General features: G+C 42.1%; 3 protein-coding genes across 3 annotated transcripts in view; all 3 read left to right on the top strand.

Moving 5' to 3' along the window:
* The first annotated feature begins 3,284 nt into the window (after positions 1 to 3,284).
* Positions 3,285 to 5,360, top strand: LOC118403243 (tripartite motif-containing protein 2-like). The gene has a single exon (XM_035801848.1). It carries the CDS (start codon positions 3,359 to 3,361, stop codon positions 4,835 to 4,837), a length of 1,479 nt encoding a protein of 492 aa, XP_035657741.1. The 5' UTR covers positions 3,285 to 3,358; the 3' UTR covers positions 4,838 to 5,360.
* Positions 5,361 to 11,884: 6,524 nt separating this feature from the next.
* LOC118403244 (collagen alpha-1(VIII) chain-like) lies at positions 11,885 to 15,011 on the top strand. The gene is made up of 3 exons (XM_035801849.1): positions 11,885 to 12,098; positions 12,587 to 12,730; positions 13,527 to 15,011. The coding sequence occupies exons 1-3, from the start codon at positions 11,921 to 11,923 to the stop codon at positions 14,150 to 14,152; spliced, it is 948 nt and encodes a 315-aa protein (XP_035657742.1). The 5' UTR covers positions 11,885 to 11,920; the 3' UTR covers positions 14,153 to 15,011.
* A 6,927-nt stretch (positions 15,012 to 21,938) lies between these two features.
* The window catches only part of LOC118403572, a 19,253-nt gene continuing 15,734 nt past the window's right edge, over positions 21,939 to 25,457 (top strand). The window contains exons 1-6 of the mRNA XM_035802309.1: positions 21,939 to 22,215; positions 22,968 to 23,120; positions 23,673 to 23,816; positions 24,183 to 24,429; positions 24,586 to 24,707; positions 24,933 to 25,031. Of these exons, the coding sequence (XP_035658202.1) occupies positions 21,939 to 22,215; positions 22,968 to 23,120; positions 23,673 to 23,816; positions 24,183 to 24,429; positions 24,586 to 24,707; positions 24,933 to 25,031 (1,042 nt within the window). The remainder of the gene's footprint in view (positions 22,216 to 22,967; positions 23,121 to 23,672; positions 23,817 to 24,182; positions 24,430 to 24,585; positions 24,708 to 24,932; positions 25,032 to 25,457) is intronic.

Genomic DNA, 25,457 nt, shown 5'->3' with positions numbered 1-25,457 from the left:
ATATAAGTCTAGCATTGGTGTACTATGTCGATGATAAGCTTGCTGGGATTCGGTATCATATCATAGAATATAATTTTTGCACATTTGTATGAAAGATGAAGATTTTATTCTCGTGTGTCGTTTTGTTGGTGAAAACAAGAAAAGAAAGTGATTATCATGATTAATAAAAAATCTACAATCGAGAACTTTGGAATTATGAAAATCTATCAAGACGATTTAAGGTGGAAAATCTTGCAACACGTGCACATGATTGGTTGCATTGTTAGGATTAACTTACGTTTCTACATCGTATATTATTAAGGCGAGGATCATTAATTGGAAGCTGTTGTTTTTGCCAGGCATATGACACTTCACTGTAAAAGATTGAAAGAATGTGCTCTAGCTTACTAATAGGCAAAGAAGGCATGATGTGACTCGCTTCACGACGACCGACGTGTCTTTTTGTCTGGTAAACTCTCTACATGATGTACATGTTCTTGACAACTCCATAAGTATCCTGTAGGAACCCTGTTCTATATTCTGACTAATATTAATCGACTGCAGTTCCCGCTTGTACCGCCAGCGGGCAAGACGTGCTGGTCGTATTCGATGCCATTTTGTTCTGTGTCGCAAAGCGCCGAAAAAATAACGATTGAATTATACCGGGGATAAAAATGGCGATGTTTTGTAACCATGTCATCATGACAACGTATTTTCGACGGACCAACTGTAATTTAGAGACTTTATGTCTCAGAGTTCAAAGGTCATCGTCTGTGACCTTTGCTCTCAGTGACTTCTCGAAATCGCTGTGGGGAACGTCCAACTATCAGGAAGCGAAGCGACTCCCAAACTCTTCGAAAAGACGTCCCAGACAGTCAGAACTGTTGTTTGACTCCTTTTGAGTGACCGTTCCATGCTATGGCGGGTAAGGTTGAGGGATCTGTCGACTTTGACGAGCAGTTTCTGACGTGCCCTGTCTGCCTGCTGTATTTCCGGGATCCTCGAGTTCTGCCATGCCTGCATACGTTTTGCAAGGAATGCCTCCAGCGTTGGGCCACGAAGCAACAACCTCTTGAGTGTCCAACCTGCCGCACTCAGGTCAGTCTACCAGACCACGGTGTTGATGGTCTTAGGGGCAATTTCTACGTCAACAACCTTCTAGATTTCGTGGCGGCGAAGAAGGGGGCACAGCCGGGTGTGACGTGCCATGTGCACAACACTGCCTCAGAAAACTGGGAGCTGTTTAAGGCAGCCGTTAGTGGTGCTGCCAATAAGCATGTCCCCAGGATAAAAGTGAGGCCACAATCCAACAAACCTTGGATAACTCCCCAGATTCGCAAAGCTATGCGTAAGCGGTCTGAACTTTTTTCCAAGGCTAGGAGATCCAACTCCAATGAAGCCTGGGCAAAGTTCAAGAGGTGTAGGAAGGGCGTTAAGCAGAGAGTTAGGAAGGCCCATAGGGATTATGTCTCCAATTACCTGGAGTCTAACATCGAGGATAATCCCAAGGCCTTTTGGAGCTATGTCAAATCCATCAGACAAGACTCTACTGGTGCGTCCGCCCTAAGACATCAGGGGGTGCTAACATCTGACCCCAAAGAAAAGGCTGATGCACTGGGGGCCCAGTTTGAGTCAGTGTTTACCAGGGAGGATAAGACCACCGTTCCTACCCTTGGCGAACCCAAAGCTCCAACTATCCCCTCCCTTAACATCACAGTGGAGGGGGTAGCCAAACAGCTCTCCTGTCTTAACCCCAGCAAGGCCACAGGACCAGACGGATTACCACCTCGCCTCCTGAAGACCGTAGCCGAACAAATTGCGCCAATATTACAGGTCATATTCTCCCAGTCAATATCCACGGGAGATGTTCCTGAAGATTGGAGAACAGCTAACATCGCTCCAATCTTCAAAAAGGGGGACAGAACCTTGCCATCAAACTATAGGCCGGTGTCTCTGACATCGGTCTGTGGTAAAGTGCTCGAACACATCGTGCACAGCCACATGATGAAACATCTAGACGCTCATGGCATTCTGTCCCCTGCGCAACACGGCTTCAGGAAGGGTCTGTCCTGCGAGAGCCAGCTGGTGCTTACCCTCCAAGACCTGGCCAAGAACATGGACCAGAACAAACAGGTCGATGCCGCGGTGCTTGACTTTAGCAAAGCATTCGATACTGTGCCACACGAACGTCTGCTGAGCAAGCTCGAGCACTATGGTATTTCTGGCCTCCTTCAGTCTTGGCTTAGGGCCTTCCTTACGGAGAGAACCCAGAGGGTTGTCTTTGACGGTGGAACATCTAAAGCTGTCAAGGTCACCTCTGGAGTTCCGCAGGGTACTGTGTTAGGCCCTCTGCTATTCCTGCTCTACATTAATGACCTACCCGATTCCGTAGACTCACATGTTCGACTGTTTGCTGACGATTGCTTGATTTATCGAACTATCAGCAAGCCTTCTGACGCACAAGGGCTACAGTCTGACCTCGATACGCTAACAGAATAGCAAAATCGTTGGCTCATGTCGTTCAACCCCTCTAAATGTCACATCCTCCATATCACCCGTAAAAAGCACCCCATCATAACTCAGTACTCCCTCTGTGGAGAAGCCCTTACCGGTGTTAAGTCCCACCCCTATCTTGGAGTACAACTGTCCGACGATTTGCGGTGGGACACCCATATCAACCACGCCACTAGCAAAGCTGGTAAGGTCCTAGGAGTCATTCGGCGCAACTTGACCCATTGTCCATCTAGGGTCAAGGCCACTTGTTACAAAGCGCTGGTACGGCCTCACTTGGAATATAGTGCCATCGTCTGGGACCCGTACACCAACAAAGGGATACAGGCGGTGGAGGCCGTCCAGCGCAGGGCAGCCCGAGTGACCCTAAATGACTACCGGCAGACTAGCAGCGTGACACAAATGCTTTCAGACCTGCAGTGGCGCCCTCTCTCCGAAAGGAGGAGGAACGCCCGCCTCACCTTTTTCTATAAAGTAGTCAACAATAATATTAACATAGACGCCAGCAATATTCTGAAGCCTGCCCAAGGGCGCACCCGGGGTAGTCACGACTTCAAATATCAACACATATTTGCACGCACCGATATCTACAAACATTCTTTTTTCCCACGCACAATTCCCGAGTGGAATGCCCTGCCTGGCACGGTTGTAAGCGCTCCCAACGTTGAGCACTTCCGTGCCAGGCAGGCGGCCTGCCCGCCCTAACCCGGGAGCCTCAGCTCCCCCCCCCCCCTACTTTTGCCCCTCGCGGGGTCATTTGGGGGTATCCTATGCAGATGCAGATGCAGATGTGTGTGAGGGCGGTCAAGACGGGGTCAAATCATGGTGTGCAGATTGTGCTGTCCTCCTATGCGAGGCTTGTGCAAAGATGCATTGCAGAATACCGGCTCTGAAGGAGCATGAAGTTGTTCCCCAAGAAGCCATAAAGACAAAGGACGACATGGAAAAGTTTCGGCGCAAGAAACACTGCAGTAAGCACAAAAACCAGGAGCTGGCGTTCTACTGCAAAAGTTGTAACACTTTGATTTGTACGGCCTGCACTGTGATTGATCATCGACCAGGCAAGGATCACAATACCGTCGAAATCTCCCCTGTAGCTCAAACGAAGAAAGAAAGCCTGCAGAGTCTTATGGATCAACTCACTCCCCGGCTAAATAGTATCCATGTAGCTTTGGAAGAGATAGATAAGGAAAAGGCGAAGCTACCCATTACAAAGAAAGAAGCTACCAGCGAAGCCACAACATACTTCAACCATCTTGTCGACCTTATCAAGAAACAAGAAGAAGCGACTGTGGCTCAAATCGACACAACTTGTCAGGAGATCGCCAAAAGTTTGAACACACAGAAAGCGGAACTGGAGTTTGATGAGACCGGAATAAGAAGTGCATACGAGTTTTGCAAACAAGCAGTGGAGCACGGAAGTGACGTACACATTGTGGAGGTCGAAGGTCAAGTCCAGAAGAGAGTAGAGGATCTACTTGCCAAGCGAGCTGATATGACGCCACGACTAGGAGAGGTCAACTTCGTGAAAAGCACCAACGTTACTGACTTCGAGAAACAACTTACCAAGCTAGTCGATGTAGTAGCGATGCGTAATGTAGACCCATCGAAGTGCTCTGTCGTTGTTAAGCCTGCTGTGGTAGGATTTGTCAATATTTGCCTTCTGAACACTATTGACAAGAATGGGAAGCCGTGTGACATAAGACGCGAGGATATCGCAGCCAACTTAAAGGACTCTTTAGGAAAGCCGGTACAGCTACAGTTAAAACAAACGGGAAACGGCGTGTATGAAATTTCGTACAAGACACAGGATATAGGTCGTTATGTGTTAGAGGTCAAGGTAAGATCACAACCTGTGGCAGGTAGTCCTGTTGATATTACTGTGCAAGGAAGGGACACGCCAGTGTTAACTATTGGGCGGGCGGGGAAAGTGAATAAGCCGGTAGGTGTAGTGGTTGATAAAAGCGGCAAAATTGCCGTTGTGGAGCAAGGGAACAGGCGAGTTCAGGTGTTTGACGTAGAGAAAGGCCACTCTTTGAAGTGTTTCTCTGTTGACGGTGATTGTCCATTCGGTATTGATGCGGACTCAAATGGAAGGTTTCTTGTGACTTCTTGGGGCCAAGGCTACGGAATAAGATGCTTCGCTGGGGAAGGCAAACTCTTGAACACGTTCAGACCTGGCTGTATGGGATTAATTCCACTCGGTCTAGCCGTTCTGGGAGACGATCGCATGATTTTGGCGGACAAGCAGCAAAAGTCCTGCCTCCTTTTGCGTTCTGATGGTAGTCTCATCCGGGAAATTGGGAAGGGACTTTTACAGGAACCATTGTTTCATAGCGGTGGATGAATCACGTGACCTGTTCTACGTCACCGACAACAGTGCACACGTAGTGTTTACGTTTGACCTTACGGGAAACCATAGGTTCGCCTTTGGCAAAGAAGGCCGGAATGACGGTGAGTTCCAAAACCCGTCAGGTGTAGCGCTAGACCAGGCAGGTAACATCATTGTAGTGAACTGCCATGACGGTCGACTACAGGTGTTTGGGCCTGACGGCACGTTCAAAGAAAAGATTGCTACAATTGAGGGAAGATACTCTTACGGAATCGCCCTGACTCCTGACGGCTGTGTCGCTGTGGCCCGCTTGTACCGAGGTTGTGTAGAGAAATACAAGTACAAATGATGGCTGTATTAGATTTGATTTTTCTTTCATGTACCAAACGATTCTACTTTGTACGTGTACATTATTTTTGTGTCATGTTATGTAACAAGTATGAACAACTGCCAATTCCATACGAGAAAAATGGCAAGAAGAGCAACCTCTTGGTATAGCATATTGAAAGAGTGAATAAAGACAAAACTTGCAACTTGCTACTTGTGTTTTGGTCCCCAGTGTTTGTTTACCTGTGTTGTTAAGTTGTCAATATGCCAAGACACCTTGGACCGTAATAGATTGTAATAATGCTTGGTACACGGTGAAAGAACTGTGTAGATACGTGCGCAGATGCGTGTGGTTTCTTCTTCGGTTTGTAAATAGAAAGCGCACCTCGTGATGGAATGGATACCTATATAACCATTAAGAATTTGAATGTCATATGAATTCATAATTATTGCAGGCCAGGCAATCAAAATCAATGGTTTTAAACGTTTTGTATTGGAGGAGGTATGTGTTCGATGAACTCTACTTTGATATGGATCTGATTTTATTTTGCCCAGTAAACTGTTTAGATCTATCAAGATTTTGTAAAGAGCTAATAACGCATAGGTATACAACATTACCAACGATAAAAAATTGTTGGGCAAAAAGAATCTACAATAGGGATTTTTAAAAGAAAATTGATTGGCAACAATGCTACATAATGAATAGTGTGCCGAAAAAAGTGGCAGTTTGGAACTCCCAACATCCCTGTCGCCGTCACCCATGCGACCCAACCGGTAGCATTTCAACAAAGGCTGTCCGGAATCAAAGAAACGCCGCGAATCGTAAACTGAAGAAGAATGGCTCCTTTTCGATCCCGGGTCAAGGAACCTGTACCGACATTTGTTATCGTACTGAACCGGTGTGCCCACAACTCAGCCCGACTGCAAACGCCGTGATCGTGCCTTATCCTTAGCGCGGCAATACAAATGATCGTCCAATGTATTTAAAACGCTATTTACTAGTATCTTAAAGCATAGCGAAATGTGGATGGATGGGAAGAAGTATCGGCTGTTCCACGAAGAACATTGTATCGTCTGTAACATTTATGTTCGCAATGTGGGAGTTGTTGCTTTAAAAGATATATTCAAATCTGACTACGTCTGTCGCATCGAAGATATTGAAATCTGTTGTACTTGCAATTGTTTCGAGAAAGTATTATGTAGTTGACCAGAATGCCTGCTAGATAGATTGTCTTGATATTTGGTACGTGGTTAGGTCTTGATGAGATCTTGAAACGATTAGAGTTGAACATGCTATGGTCGTGATTTTTAGTGGTAGATAGCTCTTAAAGACTAGATTAATTCTGGGACTGTCCTTTTGGATATCGTATACAATGTACCAGCATCTGGGTTATGCTTACTCATCGGCTAAAGCTCTTAGCTATAGTATAAGGTTATGTATTACATATCAATAGAGAGAAAGAGATTCTGAAGACATGCGTTTCAGATCACAAATGTTCCAGATATATGGAGATACTGGGGAGTCACATACCGCCAGGTACAACACGTTGACAGCGCCCTCGTGCGAATATGATACAAATGGCATGACACGCTGGCTTTCTTTAGTCCGCATCCGAATGTCACTAGAATACGCCATTTAAGCATTCTTCGGGGCGGTTGCGTCGGTGGAAGGTGTTGTGACGACTGCGAACCAACCAAGGTTTACTATTCTACGAGTTTCTGTGTAGAGTTTAGTTAGCGTAAAGGGTGATATCATTGTTTCTAAACTGTACAATTGATTACAAAACTGGGAATGTTAATTGTGGTGATGATTTGGGAGGGCGCCGATATAACTAGTACATGCAGCACTAGTAGCCCAGTATTAGTACCCCTCATCACAGTCGTAGAAAGGCTCCCTTAGTGTTACCTGGCTCACTGGTGGGTTGGTTGGATCTTCAAATCTGCTAATATAAAGTCCATAACGCGCCGCCGTCTGTTACCCATTTCTTTCTCCCGGATCATGATTCAAAACAAGAAATCCCGCTGCCATATTTGCCATCCAGTGGTAGTGCAGTATGATTGGTGCGTTCATACACGTGACTGAGCTTGACCAATGATGCCGAACGCCAACTCAAATCAAGTTTTTTGTTGTTGTTGTTGTTTGTTTTTTGTTATACTTTTCCGTTCCTTGCAGATGAGTCGACACACCATCTACAAGATTCTGAAGTACAATACGTCATCACAGTACCAGACGTAGCGGGAACTGTGAATACAGCAAAACGTAAAAGTGAGTAAAGAGCACACAATGCCCTGTGTGTTTGTCCTCTAGAATATTGTAAAAAGAATTAGGGTTGGATGTTTGAAGAATGTTCTACCTTGCATAGCACGAGACAATCATAATTGCTTAAATTACAAACGTTTGATCATTTTTTTTTTCAAATCTATTTTCTAAACTTATTTGTTTAGTTATCATGCGATGGTGATTTTTTAAAATCTTTTCAGGACACCTTTGTTGTTGTAGATGACGTCCTGGGACACACTTTTTTCTAACAAATAATAACATACGAACTTTTTCTGAAAAAATGCAAACAACTGAATGTCATCTGTAGTTCCAAAGATTGTCGCTAGAGATCCAAAATCAAACCCTTCCTTGCTAACGCGTGCTTACGTACTGAAAATGGTCAGTTTCGCGATCTGTAAAACTGGTCATGGTCATTAGACATACAGACTTTGCAAGCGGAATGTCGCTTACTATAAAAGAGTACCCATACCTTTGCTCTTGGCTTAAACTCTTGATTGTTGTTAACATATTTGGACGTTGGAACGGTCCTAATAATTATATTTCAGCCATACCATAGGTATGGTGAAATATATTGTATTCGTAATGTTTCTTCTTTCTTTCTCCTGTCAAATCTTCAGAACACGGTATCTCCGTTGTTCCTCAACCGAATGACTTGAAATTTGGCACAAGGGTAGAGTGGGCCAATACCCTCGGGCTTTTTTTTCATTTTTTCCATATCTGTCTCTTAAATGATTTTATTAAGGTTTTTTGGTCATCTTAAGACCAAAACTGTATATTTGGGCCCCCTGTACCCTGGTATTATAACCGAATGAGCTGAAATTTGGCACAGATGTGCCTTGATAAGTCCCCCATATAGATTCAATATCAGTTTTGGTGTACAGTACAACAAAATGCTTATTTTTGCGATTTTTTGACCAATTTTTGACCAAAAAAGGACACTTTTGGCCCCTGTACCCTGGTATTACAACCAAATGAGCTGAAATTTGACAGAGATGTGCCTTGATAATGCCCCCATATAAATTTAAGAACACTTTTGGTGTACAGTACAACAAAATGCTTATTTTTGCGATTTTTTGACCAATTTTTGACCAAAAAAGGACACTTTTGGCTCCTGTACCTTGGTATTGCAACCGAATGAGCTGAAATTTGACACAGATGTGCCTTGATAATCCCTTCATATAAATTCAATAACACTTTTGGTGTACAGTGCAACAAAATGCTTATTTTTGCGATTTTTTGGCCAATTTTTGACCAAAAAAGGACACTTTTGGCTCCTGTACCCTGGTATTACAATTAAATGACCTGAAATTTGGTATAGATAGGCATTAGATACTTGGTAACAAGATTCAAGTAAAATTTTTGACATAAACAACTTTAAAATGATTAATTTTGGCACTTTTCTGAGGGGAAATTTGTTTTCTTTTGGCCTCCTGACGTGACCTTCCGTGACCCCGCACAGAGCCACACCTGTGCGCGTCAGCCGGAGAGTTAATTGAATCAAAGACCTAGCCAATCAGCGAAGAGGAGGCCAAAGGCTAATTAATATTCATAAGCGGGGCCTCATGATCCCGTATATAGCAGTGTTCCCGCCAGGGGGAGCAAAGCCCGCCTAAGGCTCTCGCATTTTAGACTATTCAGAAGGCTTTATATTGTATCAGTTCTTAGGGGCATATCTATGATAATCGCAGCAGTCACTTAACTTCTCTTCAGGAGTTTAGCGTAACACTGTTTCAGGTCAAACCGTCAAAGGCAACAAAAAACAAACTTTAACGTTACTGAGTTCAACAGTACTTATAACTTGTTATCCGAAGTTGAAACGCTAGCGATGGTATTTTCGCTGCGCTGTTAGCTCCGTGCGACTGTTGTTGACGGTCTTATAACGGTATATTTTGCACCCCTGTACCCTGGTATGAGTAACATTTGGTATAGATAGGCATAATATAGTTGGTAAAATGATCCAAGTAAAATTTTTGGCATAAAGTACTGTAAAAGGCTTAATTACAGCACTTTTTTTAGGGGAAATTGGTTTTCTTTCGTTCTCCATGCCGTGACCTTTCGGACGTTCACCCCACAGAGCCGACATCTGCACCTGCGTCTAGCCGGCAGGAAGAGTTAATTCAATTAATGGTTCAGCCAATCAGCGAAGAGGAAAGCGAAGGCTAATTAATATTCATAAGCGGGACCACACAATACGTTAACTTGAAGACTCAGGCCGTACAGACTTCTCGCCAGGATTTTTTCAAAGCGTCGGACAGGGGTCCGGGGGCCGCCGAATGTCCCTGGCGGGGTCCAGGGGCAGGGCCACTGTGGGGGGGACCCAGGTGGGCGAAGCCCCCCCGGAAGCTCTTGCATTTTAGGCTATTGAGAAGGCTTCTTTTATCAGTTTTTTTAGGGCCATATCTACGATAATCGTAGCAGTCACTTACTTCTCTTCAGCAGTTTGACTTTAAAATATTTCGGGTCAAAGCTTCAAAGACAACTAAAACCTCATAAACAACAAACTTTACTTAGCTCAACAGTATACAAAAATATTGTACGGGTTGCCATCCTTAGTTGAAGCGCTTATTTATAGCGCTAGTATCCTCGCTGCGCCGTTAGCCGCCGTGCGACTTTTGTTGACGGTCTGATATCCCTACGTCGCCGCCTCGCTGATATTCCCACGGACATGTTTCAAAAAAATACCCAGCAAAAAACGCTGTTCTGCGTCAAATTCTATTCTATAAAACTCAGTGTTACAGTCTAAATATTTTGTAGAAGCACCACTGTAGGAAAGAAGGTCCAAGCAATGTAAAACATCACGTAGCATGAAGTTCGCTGTCAACTGGCACACAGCACATGACTGTTTGAAACTCTAAGTCTAATCAACAGCCGTGTTTGATTGATAGCCGGCGGTCCTATGATGAAGTCGGCGAAAGGTGCGTTAGTTAGAAAATCTGCGTTTAGTCTTGATACGTAATTATAAGTTAGACAGTGGCGAGAATGATTATTTTCTCATCAATATTTCTCTTCAGAATTATTTGAACTTAATTGTACATCTAAACAATTGGCTTACCTGTGCAATGTTTATATGATTAATGATCAGTGTACTGAAATCATGTGTAACGTATGGCTCCTAGTCAATAGATCAGCATTTTCTCTATAGTGACCACCTGTCTATAGTGGCCACATTTCCTAGTGCTGTTGTTGTTTGGCATAAACATTGAACATTTAAATTGTAAGTAACTTTAAACTGCCAGAGTTTCAGCCCAATAAAACACTCTCAGCGCCAGGGTATGAACAGACTGACCAGACAGACGAAAATAAATCCTCGAACAAGGTTCAATCGTATCTTCCGGGTCTGGCAGGAAGTTGTTAAACTAAAATAAGAATAGGCTCGATGGTTGATTGCATACAAAGTAAAACAGTTTAACAGTTTTACAGCTTGAAGAAAACAAACGCTCCTACAGTACCTGCACCTGCTTGATAATTATTAAATCGTATGCCCTACTTGAATAAAAAAAGTTCATTGCAATAATAAATGTACCCACATCACAAGGAGCTTATACTTTTTTAAACTTACACCTAGTTATCGTACTGAAAATTGTTAATGACATTACATGAAGTCATTCAACAATTTTCAGTCATGATGAAAATTTTCTGAATGGAAGGTGTGATTATTGTCATTTTCTGAAAAATAGAAGCAAGCTCTGTTTTTACCTGGAGTCAATTCACAATACCAGTCCACTTTGGGGGATAATGTACTGTTAAGAGGATGTTCCATTTTTGCGCAGGGGTGATTTGGAACAGTCCAATGTTGCGTGGGAAGGGGTATGGCTGAAATATGCTGTATTTGCTCTTAAGCAAATGTCGGCCTTTCTAGTATTGCAGTCGAATTGCTCACGATCAGAAATCCTTTGCTCAGAAACTGCCATTCAAAGACCAAATGGGTTGGACATTGCTTCTAAGTTCTATTTGTTATTACAAAAAAGTACCCTGTTCTCGCCGACAGAAAGCTGGCGACGCACTGGTATCTTTCTTTGTTGACCCTTAGTTGAACTAAGCCTTGGTTGAACTGACCTTAATCTCCTAGCTGCTACATGTAGAAGCCAGATGTGCGATGTCAGACCAGGAACATCAACAACTAGCGACATGCACCGCTGTTGGCCTTGTATCAACTGCGTGCCTCAGCATTTCCCTGTAGGGGCACCAGAATAACACTGGTGATAAAACAAAGGTTGGACTGACAAGAAAGATGGTTATGCAAGGGGTCTTTCGGAACACACAAAACCACTTCTAACTGTAAATCGCAATGTGTAAAAGACATGCGATTATGCCCTTGCGTACACTATTCAATGAAATATCAAAATTTTAATTCAATGAAGAGGATGATTTGATAATCACCGAGTTTGCATCTAACATAAAAACATACGACATATCGTCATCCAAGCCCTATTTTAGCCCTATTTCATTTGCACTGGCGTAACTCGGAGCTCCTAGCGAACAACTTCGCCATGTTGTCCCCATTTGGAATGTCAAACTTCGCCGTCGCGTTGTTTCTTCTTTCCTTCAGCGTTGTTTTCTACTCTACTTCTGTACGCGGGGAGGAAGGAACAGAAGACGACGGAGCATGTCCAAAGAACCCTTGTGAAATCAAGGTCGTTGCTGCACCAGGGCCCCCAGGTCCTCCGGGTAGGTATTCTGTCTTGGCCAGGTATCCAGCCATATTATGTCATACCTGTGACGCGAAAACTTCCGTATCGCACAGGTTCGAAAGTCGTATCACACGGGCTCCATTCGAATTAATCGAACTGTTTCGAGCGGGCCGAGTGCGACGCCATCGAAAGTTCGAATACCTGATTCGGACGTTAGAACATAACTGTTGCAACACTTTTTGTTCGAGGGCACCAAATTTGTACAACTTCTCATTTCGCATCAAAACAGGAGTTTTCTCAGGTGGGTATGACATAAATAAAATACAACACGGTGTATTCCGCATCACCCTCGGTCCCAGCCGACCCGCGGTCGGGCTGATACCTCGGGTGATACGGAATACACCGTGTTGTACCAGTAGTTGTACACGTAAGTTTACAAGTTGTACACGTAAGTTTCACGTACGTCGTGACTCTTTTCTTTTCGAACTTATGATAATTCTTCTGACACAATATATTTCTGCATAGGTCCGCCAGGCCCAGTAGGCAAGGCTACAGACTTACCTAGGTCCACTGTGCCTGGTCCGCCGGGACCACCGGGTCCCCCAGGACCACCGGGACCTGATGGAATGCCAGGCTTCATGGGCCCACCTGGGGCCCGAGGGCAGCCAGGTAAGGATCGGTAAATACACATGCTGTGCACAATGTGTAGTTTCATATGTGAATGTAAGTTCATCTATGACGGTAGTCAACATTAGGTTACAATTTTGGAAAACCATACAGAAAATAAAGCGCTTACCAACAAGCTCTCGATCAGTCCCCTAATCTTTATCAAGTTGAAATGACCCAAATCCTAAGTCACACATCCAGACCGGAAGTGTGACTTCAGTAAAGGGTTAAATATACTTGGAAGTTGGTATCGGCCCCCGTCTCGGTTGAGGGAAGGTTGGTGGTCTATATATGGTTTTCAAAATTGTAACATAATGTGTAGTCTCTACCAGACTGACTACGCTTGTTATTATAACCCAACCCAATATAATAATTTGCCAGGGAGTTTTGCTACCAGAGGAGTTGGCCGACGAGGAAACATTTACCCTAGCGTGGATTGACTCTCTGGTCGATTTTCCGAATTCTACGATTCCCGCACTCCCATATGAAGGCATGTGGAGGCTACACAATGTGCGTAAGGATTGGCTATGCACATGTCACACATCCCATCCATATTCCAACATATGCACCACTTGGTGGAAAAGGAGGTCACTTCCACATGCCTTCTTACATGTTAAATCGTTCTTTATGAACACCCCTAAGATTATTAACCCCTTAGATTATCCATTTTACCCTGCAATTGTCATACCATAATATCGGTAATGCAATCACAAGCTCATGAGTAACATTAACATGTAAAGTTTCTTTCAAAATGTTGCATAACTTTAATCATTTCGATCTTTTGTTTTTGCACCTGAAGGTCCAAAATGCAAACCAGGCTGCATTCCCGATATGCTTGGGCCAGCGAGTGGACCTCCGGGGCCACCTGGGCTACCTGGAAGAGATGGAATTCCGGGCCGCCCTGGGCATCCAGGTGTACCTGGTGTCGCTGGGCCACCTGGAGCACCCGGTTTGGCAGGGCCACCTGGACTTATAGGTCCTCCTGGTTACAAAGGCCCACCTGGTGATCCTGGATCTCTGGGGTCACGTCTTCCCCCTGTTGCGTTCTTCGTGGCACTGAGCTCGGGCACTGATGCTGTACCGGTGCTAGTGTACGATGTCATCCACACCAACGTGGGCGAAGCGTACGACAGGAAGACTGGTAAATTCGTGGTGCCGACGCAAGGAGTGTACACCTTTACATTCACGGCAAGGAGGAGCGAGGCAGCGCAGAACCATTGCACCGTCTCGCTGATGAAGAATGGAGGCAAGATTCTGTCTGTAACCGCACGGGCCGTGCAGAGTCAGGGAAGCAGCAGTGCCGTGCTACTCCTGAGGCCCACAGACGAGGTGTGGGTGAAGCTCACTACCGGGTACCTAGAGAGTGATGACAGCGGGGAAGCCGTCTTCTCTGGGGTTCTCAATGCCTTGGTGGACGATGATTAGACAACGTCAAATGATCATAAAAGTCTGTGTAAAACAGATCAGTCTTTTTCAGATCAGATTCATTTTCTTAAGGGCTGTTCTGAGGAGCATCACCCATCTAAACATTTACAGTGCATATAGTAGGAATCTGACCAAATAATCAAAATCTAATTAAGTCGTACTTTTAGAGATAACGTATGACAAATTTGAGATGGTGGGTGTAAAATACATTACAACTGATTACTCTGGATACATTTTACTAGGCATTTGATAAGTATTCAACCCTATTAACAACTTGATAACCAATATCAGACATAGAAACAAGCAATGTATCTACAAACAATTATTATATTTCATAACATACAAATACATGTACCTGTTACTTTCGCAGCTTCTCTTACATTTAACTGAGCTCGAGGTAATTACTAGTAACTGATGTTTGCTTTATCCAGATATGTCTACATTGCAACATGTGCCTGCTACTAGATTTTAGTACTAAACTTTGCAACTCTGGTTTGCAACTCTGGTTTAATCTAGCAATCTTTTTAAAGAAGCACTAATATCTTATAAAGTTTCAAATTTTCAAATATATCTAACACTTTCTACAGCTGCCTTGTAACTTCACTTCACTTTAGATAGACAAAGATTATGAAAGAGATCAGGAATGATAGTCGTCCGAAGAGTACCATTTTGATTGACGTGTGGAGGCCATGACAAATATTCAGGATCCTGATCCAAAGTCTAAAATATACAAAGATCACAGAATTGACCCCATGCCTATCCAAAGACATTAATTATTAAAAGACAGCCACTTTCCCACGAGCTGTTTTAGAGACAAGGCACTTAGATGTGCAGAAAGTCAGGGTCAATTAAAGGGGCAAAACATTAGCTTAGAATCCTTCTGAGTTTGTCTTGATCAGCATACTACCAACAGTAACAACAGATTTAGACTACTCTTTCATAGGCTATTTTCCGCTACAATAACAGTTGATGAAAGAAAAAGATATTCATCATGACAATCTTGAAATATGGCCTGGAACCTGACATAGACTTAGTGTTTGTGGCTATTATTCACTATTAAGAAACACTTTGGCCTTGAAAGGTCAAAATCAGATTAGCCTAACGGTCTCTCAAATGGGCTAATGTCAGGTTACGGCACACCCTTAAAAGCCTACTAATTTGATTTTTTTACATCTTTGTCATATGAAAACTAGATTTAGGGAAAACCCGAAGTATAGTAAGGATTTTGATTTATTCTCAAGGGGATTTGTCAGCGTTTGACAGTGAAATCCCATGATTGTTAGCTAAATAAGGACAGGAATAGGAGGTCGCTTGAAGTCATCGCCATGCTCTCGGAAACTCTCGGGATTACGTTCTGATCGACAGGTACGTTATGTTTGTTAAGTTGGTTCTTTCGTCTTCCACTGTCTAAGAAAACGAATTCGAACCCTACAAACTAGAATTCAGAGCGTGCAAGAGTAAAGAATTGCCATCTCCATTAATATTTGGCTATCCCCTTTCATATCACTTGCAATTATTAGCCCTCAGGCAGGAATTTGCAATAAATCTATGCTATGAAAGGATATGTCCTTTTTTGCATGCATCTCACATAGTGGCTTAATGTGTTGAAAATTCAACAATAGTAGTCTTATTTTACTTCCTTCTTTAACCCTATTCAGACCGGGCTTCTTTGGTCATCCCTGGACCGGGGGGGGGGGCTTTTGAGGCCCTCCACTTTGAAGTCCTATAACTCTAAAACGACGTGTTGTAGGGCCACCAAATTTTCAGGACATGATATCAACATAATATCTGACAAGTATTTGACGTTTGACGTTACTTTGACGTAAGATGACGTAATTATGACGTCATCAATTTGATTATATTGGCCGGACCCATGAAAAAAGGGTATTCTCAGAAAACTTCAAGTTATTCTACAAAAATGTAACAACAAGTGCAGATAACAGAATAATAATGTCTATTACGACTTGCGTTGCCAATAGCAACATCAATGACGTCAAAATGACGTCATAAAATGACGTCATGCACATCTAAGATACCAGTTGGGCTCCGCCATATTATATCCACCACCATGAATTTTTAAAAATACTTTTTTTGCAACAAATAATCACAAAGGGCAATGGAAATAGACTCAATTCATTCATTTAGATGGTTTTTGATGAAAAAATACCAGGTAGTTACAAATTTTAAGGGATAATTAGCTTGTTATTCTTGATCTGGCCCTACGGTCCGCCATCTTGGATTTTGGGCTGATGACGTCATCAAATTAGCATAATTTATGCATACATAATTATGAAAGATATGCTAAATAATATAAGATTTTATTTATGTAACAAAATAGCAGTAATATAGCAAATACATGTGAAAAATACATTATTAGAACCAAAAATAGTGATTTTTGGCAAAACAGCCTGTCAACAAAGGGTTGCCATGGCAACACGAAAAAAATGGAAAATTTGTCAAACTTCGTGAAATTGTTGCCAACAATATTTTAGGAAAATTCACCAAATTTGGTGGCTCTAGCGTAAGCCGTTCTGGCGTTATAGAACATCAAAGTTGGCGCAGGCCTCAAAAGCCCCCCTCCCCCCCGGTCTGAATAGGGTTAACTTAAAGCAATATGTTAAAGTTTTCCTTGCCTTGTTTACTGCCTTTATGGACGTATCTGTTGCGTAATACATGACAAAGGATACGAAACACATCAGTACGTTTCACAGGTAGAGGAAGTATTTGAAGTTCTCGAATGCGCCTGCATATATCTATCTTAAAATACGTTTGATGACTGATTATGTAGTTGTAGCCTGGCTGAAAATTGTTAATCTGTTCTATAGGGATTCCATACCTATCCTGGAGAATGTGGCGGACATTTCCGTACCGGACGCTGACATTTCTTGGTATTTTACTGTACCTGACAGGAGCTTGGATATATGGTAAGTGCAAATCTTAGCCACTTCTATATAATTATACTGTATATATACAGGTTGTTTTTTTAGGAGTTTAATGGGATAGTATTAGATTATTTTCAGACCAAAAGATTGTAGTCTTTATAATTGCACGGGGCTCACCAAGAGAGTTGAAATTACGAAGAAAATTGAATATACGTCCTTGGACTTTAGACTGTTATGCGTGGTGTACAGTGCCAAAAAATCTACAAATTTACAGATCCTCTTAGCTTTCAAGCAATGAATGAGTGGTCCTTGTTTACCTTAGATTATTCCAGTTTAAGTCATTTAACCCTATTCAGACCGGGGGGGGGGGGCTTTTGAGGCCCGCGCTAACTTCGATGTCCTATAACGCCAGAACGGCTTACGCTAGAGCCACCAAATTTGGTGAGTTTTCCTAAAATATTGTTGGCAACAACTTTACGAAGTTTGACAAATTTTCCCTTATTTCTTGTTGCCATGGCAACCGTTTGTTGACAGGCAGTTTTGCCAAAAATCACTATTTTTGGTTGTAACTATGTATTTTTCACATTTATTTGCTATATTACTGCGATTTTGTTACATAAATAAAATGTTATATTATTTAACGTATCTTTCATAATTACATATGCATAAATTATGCTAATTTGATGACGTCATCAGCCCAAAATCCAAGATGGCGGACCAAATGGCCAAATCAATAATAACAAGCTAATTTTCCCTTAAAATTTGTAACTACCTGGTATTTTTTCATCAAAAACCATCTAAATGAATGAATTTAGTCTATTTCCATTGCCCTTTGTGATTATTTGTTGCAAAAAAAGTATTTTTAACTAGAAAGGCCGACATTTGCTTAAGAGCAAATACAGCATATTTCAGCCATACCCCTTCCCACGCAACATTGGACTGTTCCAAATCACCCCTGCGCAAAAATGGAACATCCTCTTAACAGTACATTATCCCCCAAAGTGGACTGGTATTGTGAATTGATTCCAGGTAAAAACAGAGCTTGCTTCTATTTTTCAGAAAATGACAATAATCACACCTTCCATTCAGAAAATTTTCATCATGACTGAAAATTGTTGAATGACTTCATGTAATGTCATTAACAATTTTCAGTACGATAACTAGGTGTAAGTTTAAAAAAGTATAAGCTCCTTGTGATGTGGGTACATTTATTATTGCAGTGAACTTTTTTTATTTAAGTAGGGCATACGATTTAATAATTATCAAGCAGGTGCATGTACTGTAGGAGCGTTTGTTTTCTTCAAGCTGTAAAACTGTTTTACTTTGTATGCAATCAGCCATCGAGCCTATTCTTATTTTAGTTTAACAACTTCCTGCCAGACCCGTAAGATACGATTGAACCTTGTTCGAGGATTTATTTTCGTCTGTCTGGTCAGTCTGTTCATACCCTGGCGCTGAGAGTGTTTTATTGGGCTGAAACTCTGGCAGTTTAAAGTTACTTACAATTTAAATGTTCAAAGTTTATGTCAAACAACAACAGCACTAGGAAATGTGGCCACTATAGACAGGTGGTCACTATAGAGAAAATGCTGATCTATTGACTAGGAGCCATACGTTAAACATGATTTCAGTACACTGATCATTAATCATATAAACATTGCACAGGTAAGCCAATTGTTTAGATGTACAATTAAGTTCAAATAATTCTGAAGAGAAATATTGATGAGAAAATAATCATTCTCGCCACTGTCTAACTTATAATTACGTATGAAAACTAAACGCAGATTTTCTAACTAACGCACCTTTCGCCGACTTCATCAAAGGACCGCCGGCTATCAATCAAACACGGCTGTTGATTAGACTTTGAGTTTCAAACAGTCATGTGCTGTGTGCCAGTTGACAGCGAACTTCATGCTACGTGATGTTTTACATTGCTTGGACCTTCTTTCCTACAGCGGTGCTTCTACAAAATATTTAGACTGTAACACTGAGTCCCACATGTTTTATAGAATAGAATTTGACGCAGAACAGCGTTTTTTGCTGGGTATTTTTCTTGAAACATGTCCGTGGGAATATCAGCGAGGCGGCGACGTAGGGATATCAGACCGTCAACAAAAGTCGCACGGCGGCTAACGGCGCAGCGAAGATACTAGCGCTATAAATAAGCGCTTCAACTAAGGATGGCAACCCGTACAATATTTTTGTATACTGTTGAGCTAAGTAAAGTTTGTTGTTTTTGAGGTTTTAGTTGTCTTTGAAGCTTTGACCCGAAATATTTTAAAGTCAAACTGCTGAAGAGAAGTAAGTGACTGCTGCGATTATCGTAGATATGGCCCTAAAAAAACTGATAAAAGAAGCCTTCTCAATAGTCTAAAATGCAAGAGCTTCCGGGGGGCTTCGCCCACCTGGGTCCCCCCCACAGTGGCCCTGCCCCTGGACCCCGCCAGGGACATTCGGCGGCCCCCGGACCCCTGTCCGACGCTTTGAAAAAATCCTGGCGAGAAGTCTGTACGGCCTGAGTCTTCAAGTTAACGTATTGTGTGGTCCCGCTTATGAATATTAATTAGCCTTCGCTTTCCTCTTCGCTGATTGGCTGAACCATTAATTGAATTAACTCTTCCTGCCGGCTAGACGCAGGTGCAGATGTCGGCTCTGTGGGGTGAACGTCCGAAAGGTCATGGCATGGAGAACGAAAGAAAACCAATTCCCCCTCAAAAAAGTGCTGTAATTAAGCCTTTTACAGTACTTTATGCCAAAAATTTTACTTGGATCATTTTACCAACTATCTTATGCCTATCTATACCAAATGTTACTCATACCAGGGTACAGGGTTGCAAAATATACCGTTATAAGACCGTCAACAACAGTCGCATGGAGCTAACAGCGCAGCGAAAATACCATCGCTAGCGTTTCAACTTCGGATAACAAGTTATAAGTACTGTTGAACTCAGTAACGTTAAAGTTTGTTTTTAGTTGCCTTTGACGGTTTGACCTGAAATAGTGTTACGCTAAACTCCTGAAGAGAAGTTAAGTGACTGCTGCGATTATCATAGATATGCCCCTAAGAACTGATACAATATAAAGCCTTCTGAATAGTCTAAAATGCGAGAGCCTTAGGCGGGCTTCGCTCCCCCTGGCGGGAACACTGCTATATACGGGATCATGAGGCCCTGCTTATGAATATCAATTAGCCTTTGGCCTCCTCTTCGCTGATTGGCTAGGTCTTTGATTCAATTAACTCTCCGGCTGACGCGCACAGGTGTGGCTCTGTGCGGGGTCACGGAAGGTCACGTCAGGAGGCCAAATTTCCCCTCAGAAAAGTGCCAAAATTAATCATTTTAAAGTTGTTTACGTCAAAAATTTTACTTGAATCTTGTTACCAAGTATCTAATGCCTATCTATACCAAATTTCAGGTCATTTAATTGTAATACCAGGGTACAGGAGCCAAAAGTGTCCTTTTTTGGTCAAAAATTGGCCAAAAATCGCAAAAATAAGCATTTTGTTGCACTGTACACCAAAAGTGTTATTGAATTTATATGAAGGGATTATCAAGGCACATCTGTGTCAAATTTCAGCTCATTCGGTTGCAATACCAAGGTACAGGAGCCAAAAGTGTCCTTTTTTGGTCAAAAATTGGTAAAAAAAATCGCAAAAATAAGCATTTTGTTGTACTGTACACCAAAAGTGTTATTGAATTTATATTGGGGCATTATCAAGGCACATCTCTGTCAAATTTCAGCTCATTTGGTTGTAATACCAGGGTACAGGGGCCAAAAGTGTCCTTTTTTGGTCAAAAATTGGTAAAAAAATCGCAAAAATAAGCATTTGTTGTACTGTACACCAAAAGTGTTATCGAATTTATATGGGGGCATTATCAAGGCACATCTCTGTCAAATTTCAGCTCATTTGGTTGTAATACCAGGGTACAGGGGCCAAAATATACAGTTTTGGTCTAAAATTGACCAAAAAATCTCAATAAAATCATTTTAGAGGTAGATATGAAAAAACTGAGAAAAAAGCATCAAGGTATTGGCCCATTCTACCCCTGTGCCAAATTTCAGGTCATTCGGTCCAGGAATGGCGGAGATGAATCACTTTGAAGATTTGACAGGAGAAAGAAAGAAAGAAAGAAAGAAAGAAACATTACGAATACAATATATTTCACCATACTATGTATGGCTGAAATATAAAAATTCAAGGTGGTGGATATAATATGGCGGAGCCCAACTCGTATCTTAGATGTGCATGACGTCATTTTATGACGTCATATTGACGTCATTGATGTTGCTATTGGCAACACAAGTCGTAATAAACATTATTATTCTGTTATCTGCACTTGTTGTTACATTTTTGTAGCATAAATTGAAGTTTTCTGAGAATGCCCACTTTTCATGGGTTTGGCCAATGTAATCAAATTGATGACATCATAATTACGTCATTTTACGTCAACGTAACGTCAAACGTCACATACTTGTCAGATATTATGTCGAAATTATGTCCTAAAAATTTGGTGGCCCTACGGCACGTCGTTTTAGAGTTATACGACTTAGAAGTGGAGGGCCTCAAAAGCTCCCCCCCCCCCGGTCCAGGGATGACCAAAAAAGCCCGGTCTGAATAGGGTTAAGGCATTGCACGGACCTTCTAGAAGCTAACGAGAAGGCCGTGGCCTGGCTGCAGTACTGGCACGGAACGATATGATGATTATTTAAGGCATTTAAACATACATTTAAACCTTTCCAGCAAACAAATACCATTGACATTCGGGGTATGTAGGAAGTACAAGATAACAGCATTGCAACTTGTCACTGACGAAAGATACTGGATTCTATCCGAAACGTATAATCACTTCCAAAACCATACCCAGCGGCTTTAATAACTACTTTTGGCGTGTCTTGTTACCTGGATGTCTAACCTTCATCAAATTGTTGTGTATAATGTTACTTCTCCAGCCTCGGAGGCATCATGTGGCTCCACGTTATCTGGCGAGGCAGGAGATTTCACGTCACCAAATTTCCCAGAGAAATACGACAACAACCTGTTCTGTGAATGGACCATTCGGGTCAACAGGTCCAAGTCTATAGTTCTCGGATTCGACTGGTTTGACGTGGAAGCACACCCACAGTGTGATTATGACTTCGTTCAGGTCTACGAGGGAAATTCGAAATACAATCGACAGTTAGGTGGGTAACTATTACAATACGAGTGATAAAGATATTTCTCTGTTAATTATTATAGTACTTCTTCGATCAGTGGCTCTTGAAAACACGTAAAATACGCAACTCCAAATTTCCGATGTCTGCGCAATACATCTTGATCACGGAATGATCTAGTCTCGCAAGATCACTAGACTATGTCCGAGACTTCCGAGACTTGCTTTCCCTGTTTATCTGGTTTCTGCATTCCGTGAACAGTTTTACCAGGTTGCTACAAACAAGTACGTCACTGAGTTTATACAACCATTGTTTTATTTCCATCGACGTTTTCTGTCACCTTCCTCAAAGCAATTTTGACTGGTTCACATTGTACTGCAGCGACAGGTGGCGCTGCTACAGATGCGGTCACAAAACGTAATTCACAATTATCGCTGCAGTGCAATGTGAACCAGTCAGATTTGCCCTTCAGAAAGGTAAAATACGATCACCATAACGTCGGTGGAAATAAAGCAATAGTTTAGAATAAAGTAAAAAGAGTCTGTTTATTCTTTGGTTTCTGTATTGTCAATTTGTCTCACATGAATTCTACTTGCAGCGTAGGCACAGGCAGTCAAGCAGGGGTTCTTCCCTGCGGTCACCAACAAATCAATAACAAACTCATTTCATGCTATATATTACAAATGGGCACTTATCTCAATTATAGCCGGCTATGATGTATCATAGTCTTACTGAATCATCAAATGCATTTTTTGCTAATCTGTTTATGGTAACGACAACAGGAAAAGGAAAGTTTTGCGGAAGTGCGAAAACAGACGCCAACTACCCAGACAAACGTATCACTTCTGGGCTCAACATCGTCAAAGTGCAGTTCCAAAGTGACGCTTGGCTGACATTTACTGGATTCAAGGCTACATTCGTCGCCGTTGACAAAGGTAGGGGAAGTTGCAATTGTTTTCTGTGTTATTAAAAGGAGATACTATTTTCTGCGCCAAATAGCAATTACACATTCAAACAACTGGATATAATTTTTGGAACGGTCAGACGTTTCAGATAACATCCGTTATCTTTCGTTAGTGATACTAGAGAGATCTTGTTGGAGAGTAGGTTCCATAATATGCTAACTTTGAATTGATATGCAAAAAAAGATGAAGAAACTTATTTAGTAGTCCAATACAAAACAAATGAGTTAATTAGCTTGCCGTTTCCAAAAAGTTGCTTGTCAATGAGTAATTGCTATTTGGCGTATCTTGTTACCTGTATGCCTAACCTTCATCGACATACCATTTTATTTGGTTACTTTACTGGGATAGAATAAGATGGTTAAAATTCTTGACGCATCTTGACATCATTTCGAAATAGTCGGTAATTGTTGCTAACGAATTCTTGATATCGTTATCCAAACCTGTAGTGTTTATGCGGTCTCTGCAACTGATTTTTAGCTTCAATGGTACTAAAAGCAAATATGTTTGTGTTTTTATCACCAGTTGATCCCTGTTCCCTTGGTGAATTCCGTCTGTGGCAACCATGGCAACGGTTTCGCTGTGATGATTGGTCAAAATGTTTACCTTTCGTGAAACGTTGTAACGGGCGGGAAGATTGCTTCGATGGCAGTGACGAAGAGCATTGTGGTAAGTTTTGTAACAGATTTCAAAGTCATTTATTATTAACAGGAGATTTTCTCTTGTCGTGAATAGACAAGACAAAACCATGACAGGACAAAAGATACAGAATCCATCCACACACACACACACACACACACACACACGCGCGCGCGCGCGCGCACACGCACACGCACACACACACACACACACACACACACACACGCACGCATAAATAGAGAGAGGGGGAGTATAGACACACACACACACGCATATCAGATACAATATTTCCATTTTTCATGGAGGTAAACATACAAACCCAGTACTTCATACCTACCTTGCTTTTTACGCATTGCCGTTTTTTAACATTTCATCGCTTCTTATTTCCCTCACTAGAGTGCCATACGATACCAGAGGAACTAGGATTTTGCAAAGGACACATCTCCTACTCTAAGATGTCTATGCCGAACCTTGTAGGACACACGAACTCCTCAGAGATTGTCACTTCCCGTGTCTTCACAACCGCACAAGACGTCTGGAGAAGCCAAGGACGTCTTTCTTGGAGAAACCAAGATGTCTGCTCCCATCCTGAAGTCGTCACTTTTCACTGTGCGCTTCTGGCTCCGAAGTGTAGCAGAAACAGGTAGTCTTTGTAATTGTTGACATGAGTTCAAAGATCTCACGCCTACGTGAAATAATCCAGATCTTTTTCTATGCATATGCTGTACATACTGCTGTACGTAATTGTGGTAAGTGACTTCGTCTATCATGAAGAGATTGATGTATCCTTCGTGTCCAGGATGATCCCGATGTGCTATTCCTGGTGGCGGGAAGTCATGTGGGACTGCTGGTTTGTCAGCGATTTCTATTACGTCAACCCTCTGCCATGGACGGACTGTTACTACCCACAGCAGAAAGAAGGTGCATAGAATTCTTTGCTAGAGCTAGCAAGAAAAAGGCAATAGTGTTCTTTCCAATGCAGAAATGTTCGCGGTGGTTTTATGTTCGCGGTTTTCGCGAAGCAGTCTTACCGCAAATTCAAAAACACCGCGAAAACTTTCCATTACAGTATGTGATTACAGTGTATGGCACTACCGCGAACTTAACTTTAACATGATTTTCCCCTTACATTTTACCATGTTTTAGATTGCTTCAACGGCTGGGGAGAGAACTACAGAGGCAGCCGGAATAGAACGGTTACAGGAGGGACATGCATGAATTGGAGAGAAGTTGGAGTATACGTAAGTCTTTTCCACAATGCATTACCACTACATCCAGGCAATCCAAACTATAATGTAGCCGTTTTGTCTTTAGATTTTGTATGTATGTTTTCGTGAGACATGATCGGGACATGATCGTCGACGTCATATATACAGTATGATTCTTAACTATATTCTGTATATACCTCCGCCTATTACAATTTCCAAGTTTAGATATTTCAGGTCCCATTTTTAAGATATATTTTAAAGTCATGAAATACAGGCATTTGTATTCAAATACAATTCAATCTCTACAGCTGGATAAAAATGGAGATTTAGTTCCGTACGTTTCGAGTGACATCCATCACTCTTCTTCAGCATCACTAGAATGAACTGGCAGAATAAGTCAATACATGTACATCTAACTAGACATTTGAATATTGTGTATCTGGATGTCTAACCTTCATAAACG

Source organism: Branchiostoma floridae, chromosome 16 (genome assembly GCF_000003815.2).
Source record: "Branchiostoma floridae strain S238N-H82 chromosome 16, Bfl_VNyyK, whole genome shotgun sequence".
In the NCBI taxonomy this organism is placed as follows: Eukaryota; Metazoa; Chordata; class Leptocardii; order Amphioxiformes; family Branchiostomatidae; genus Branchiostoma; species Branchiostoma floridae.
Note: the sequence above shows the minus strand (reverse complement) of the source record. Positions and strands in the feature narration are given on the sequence as shown.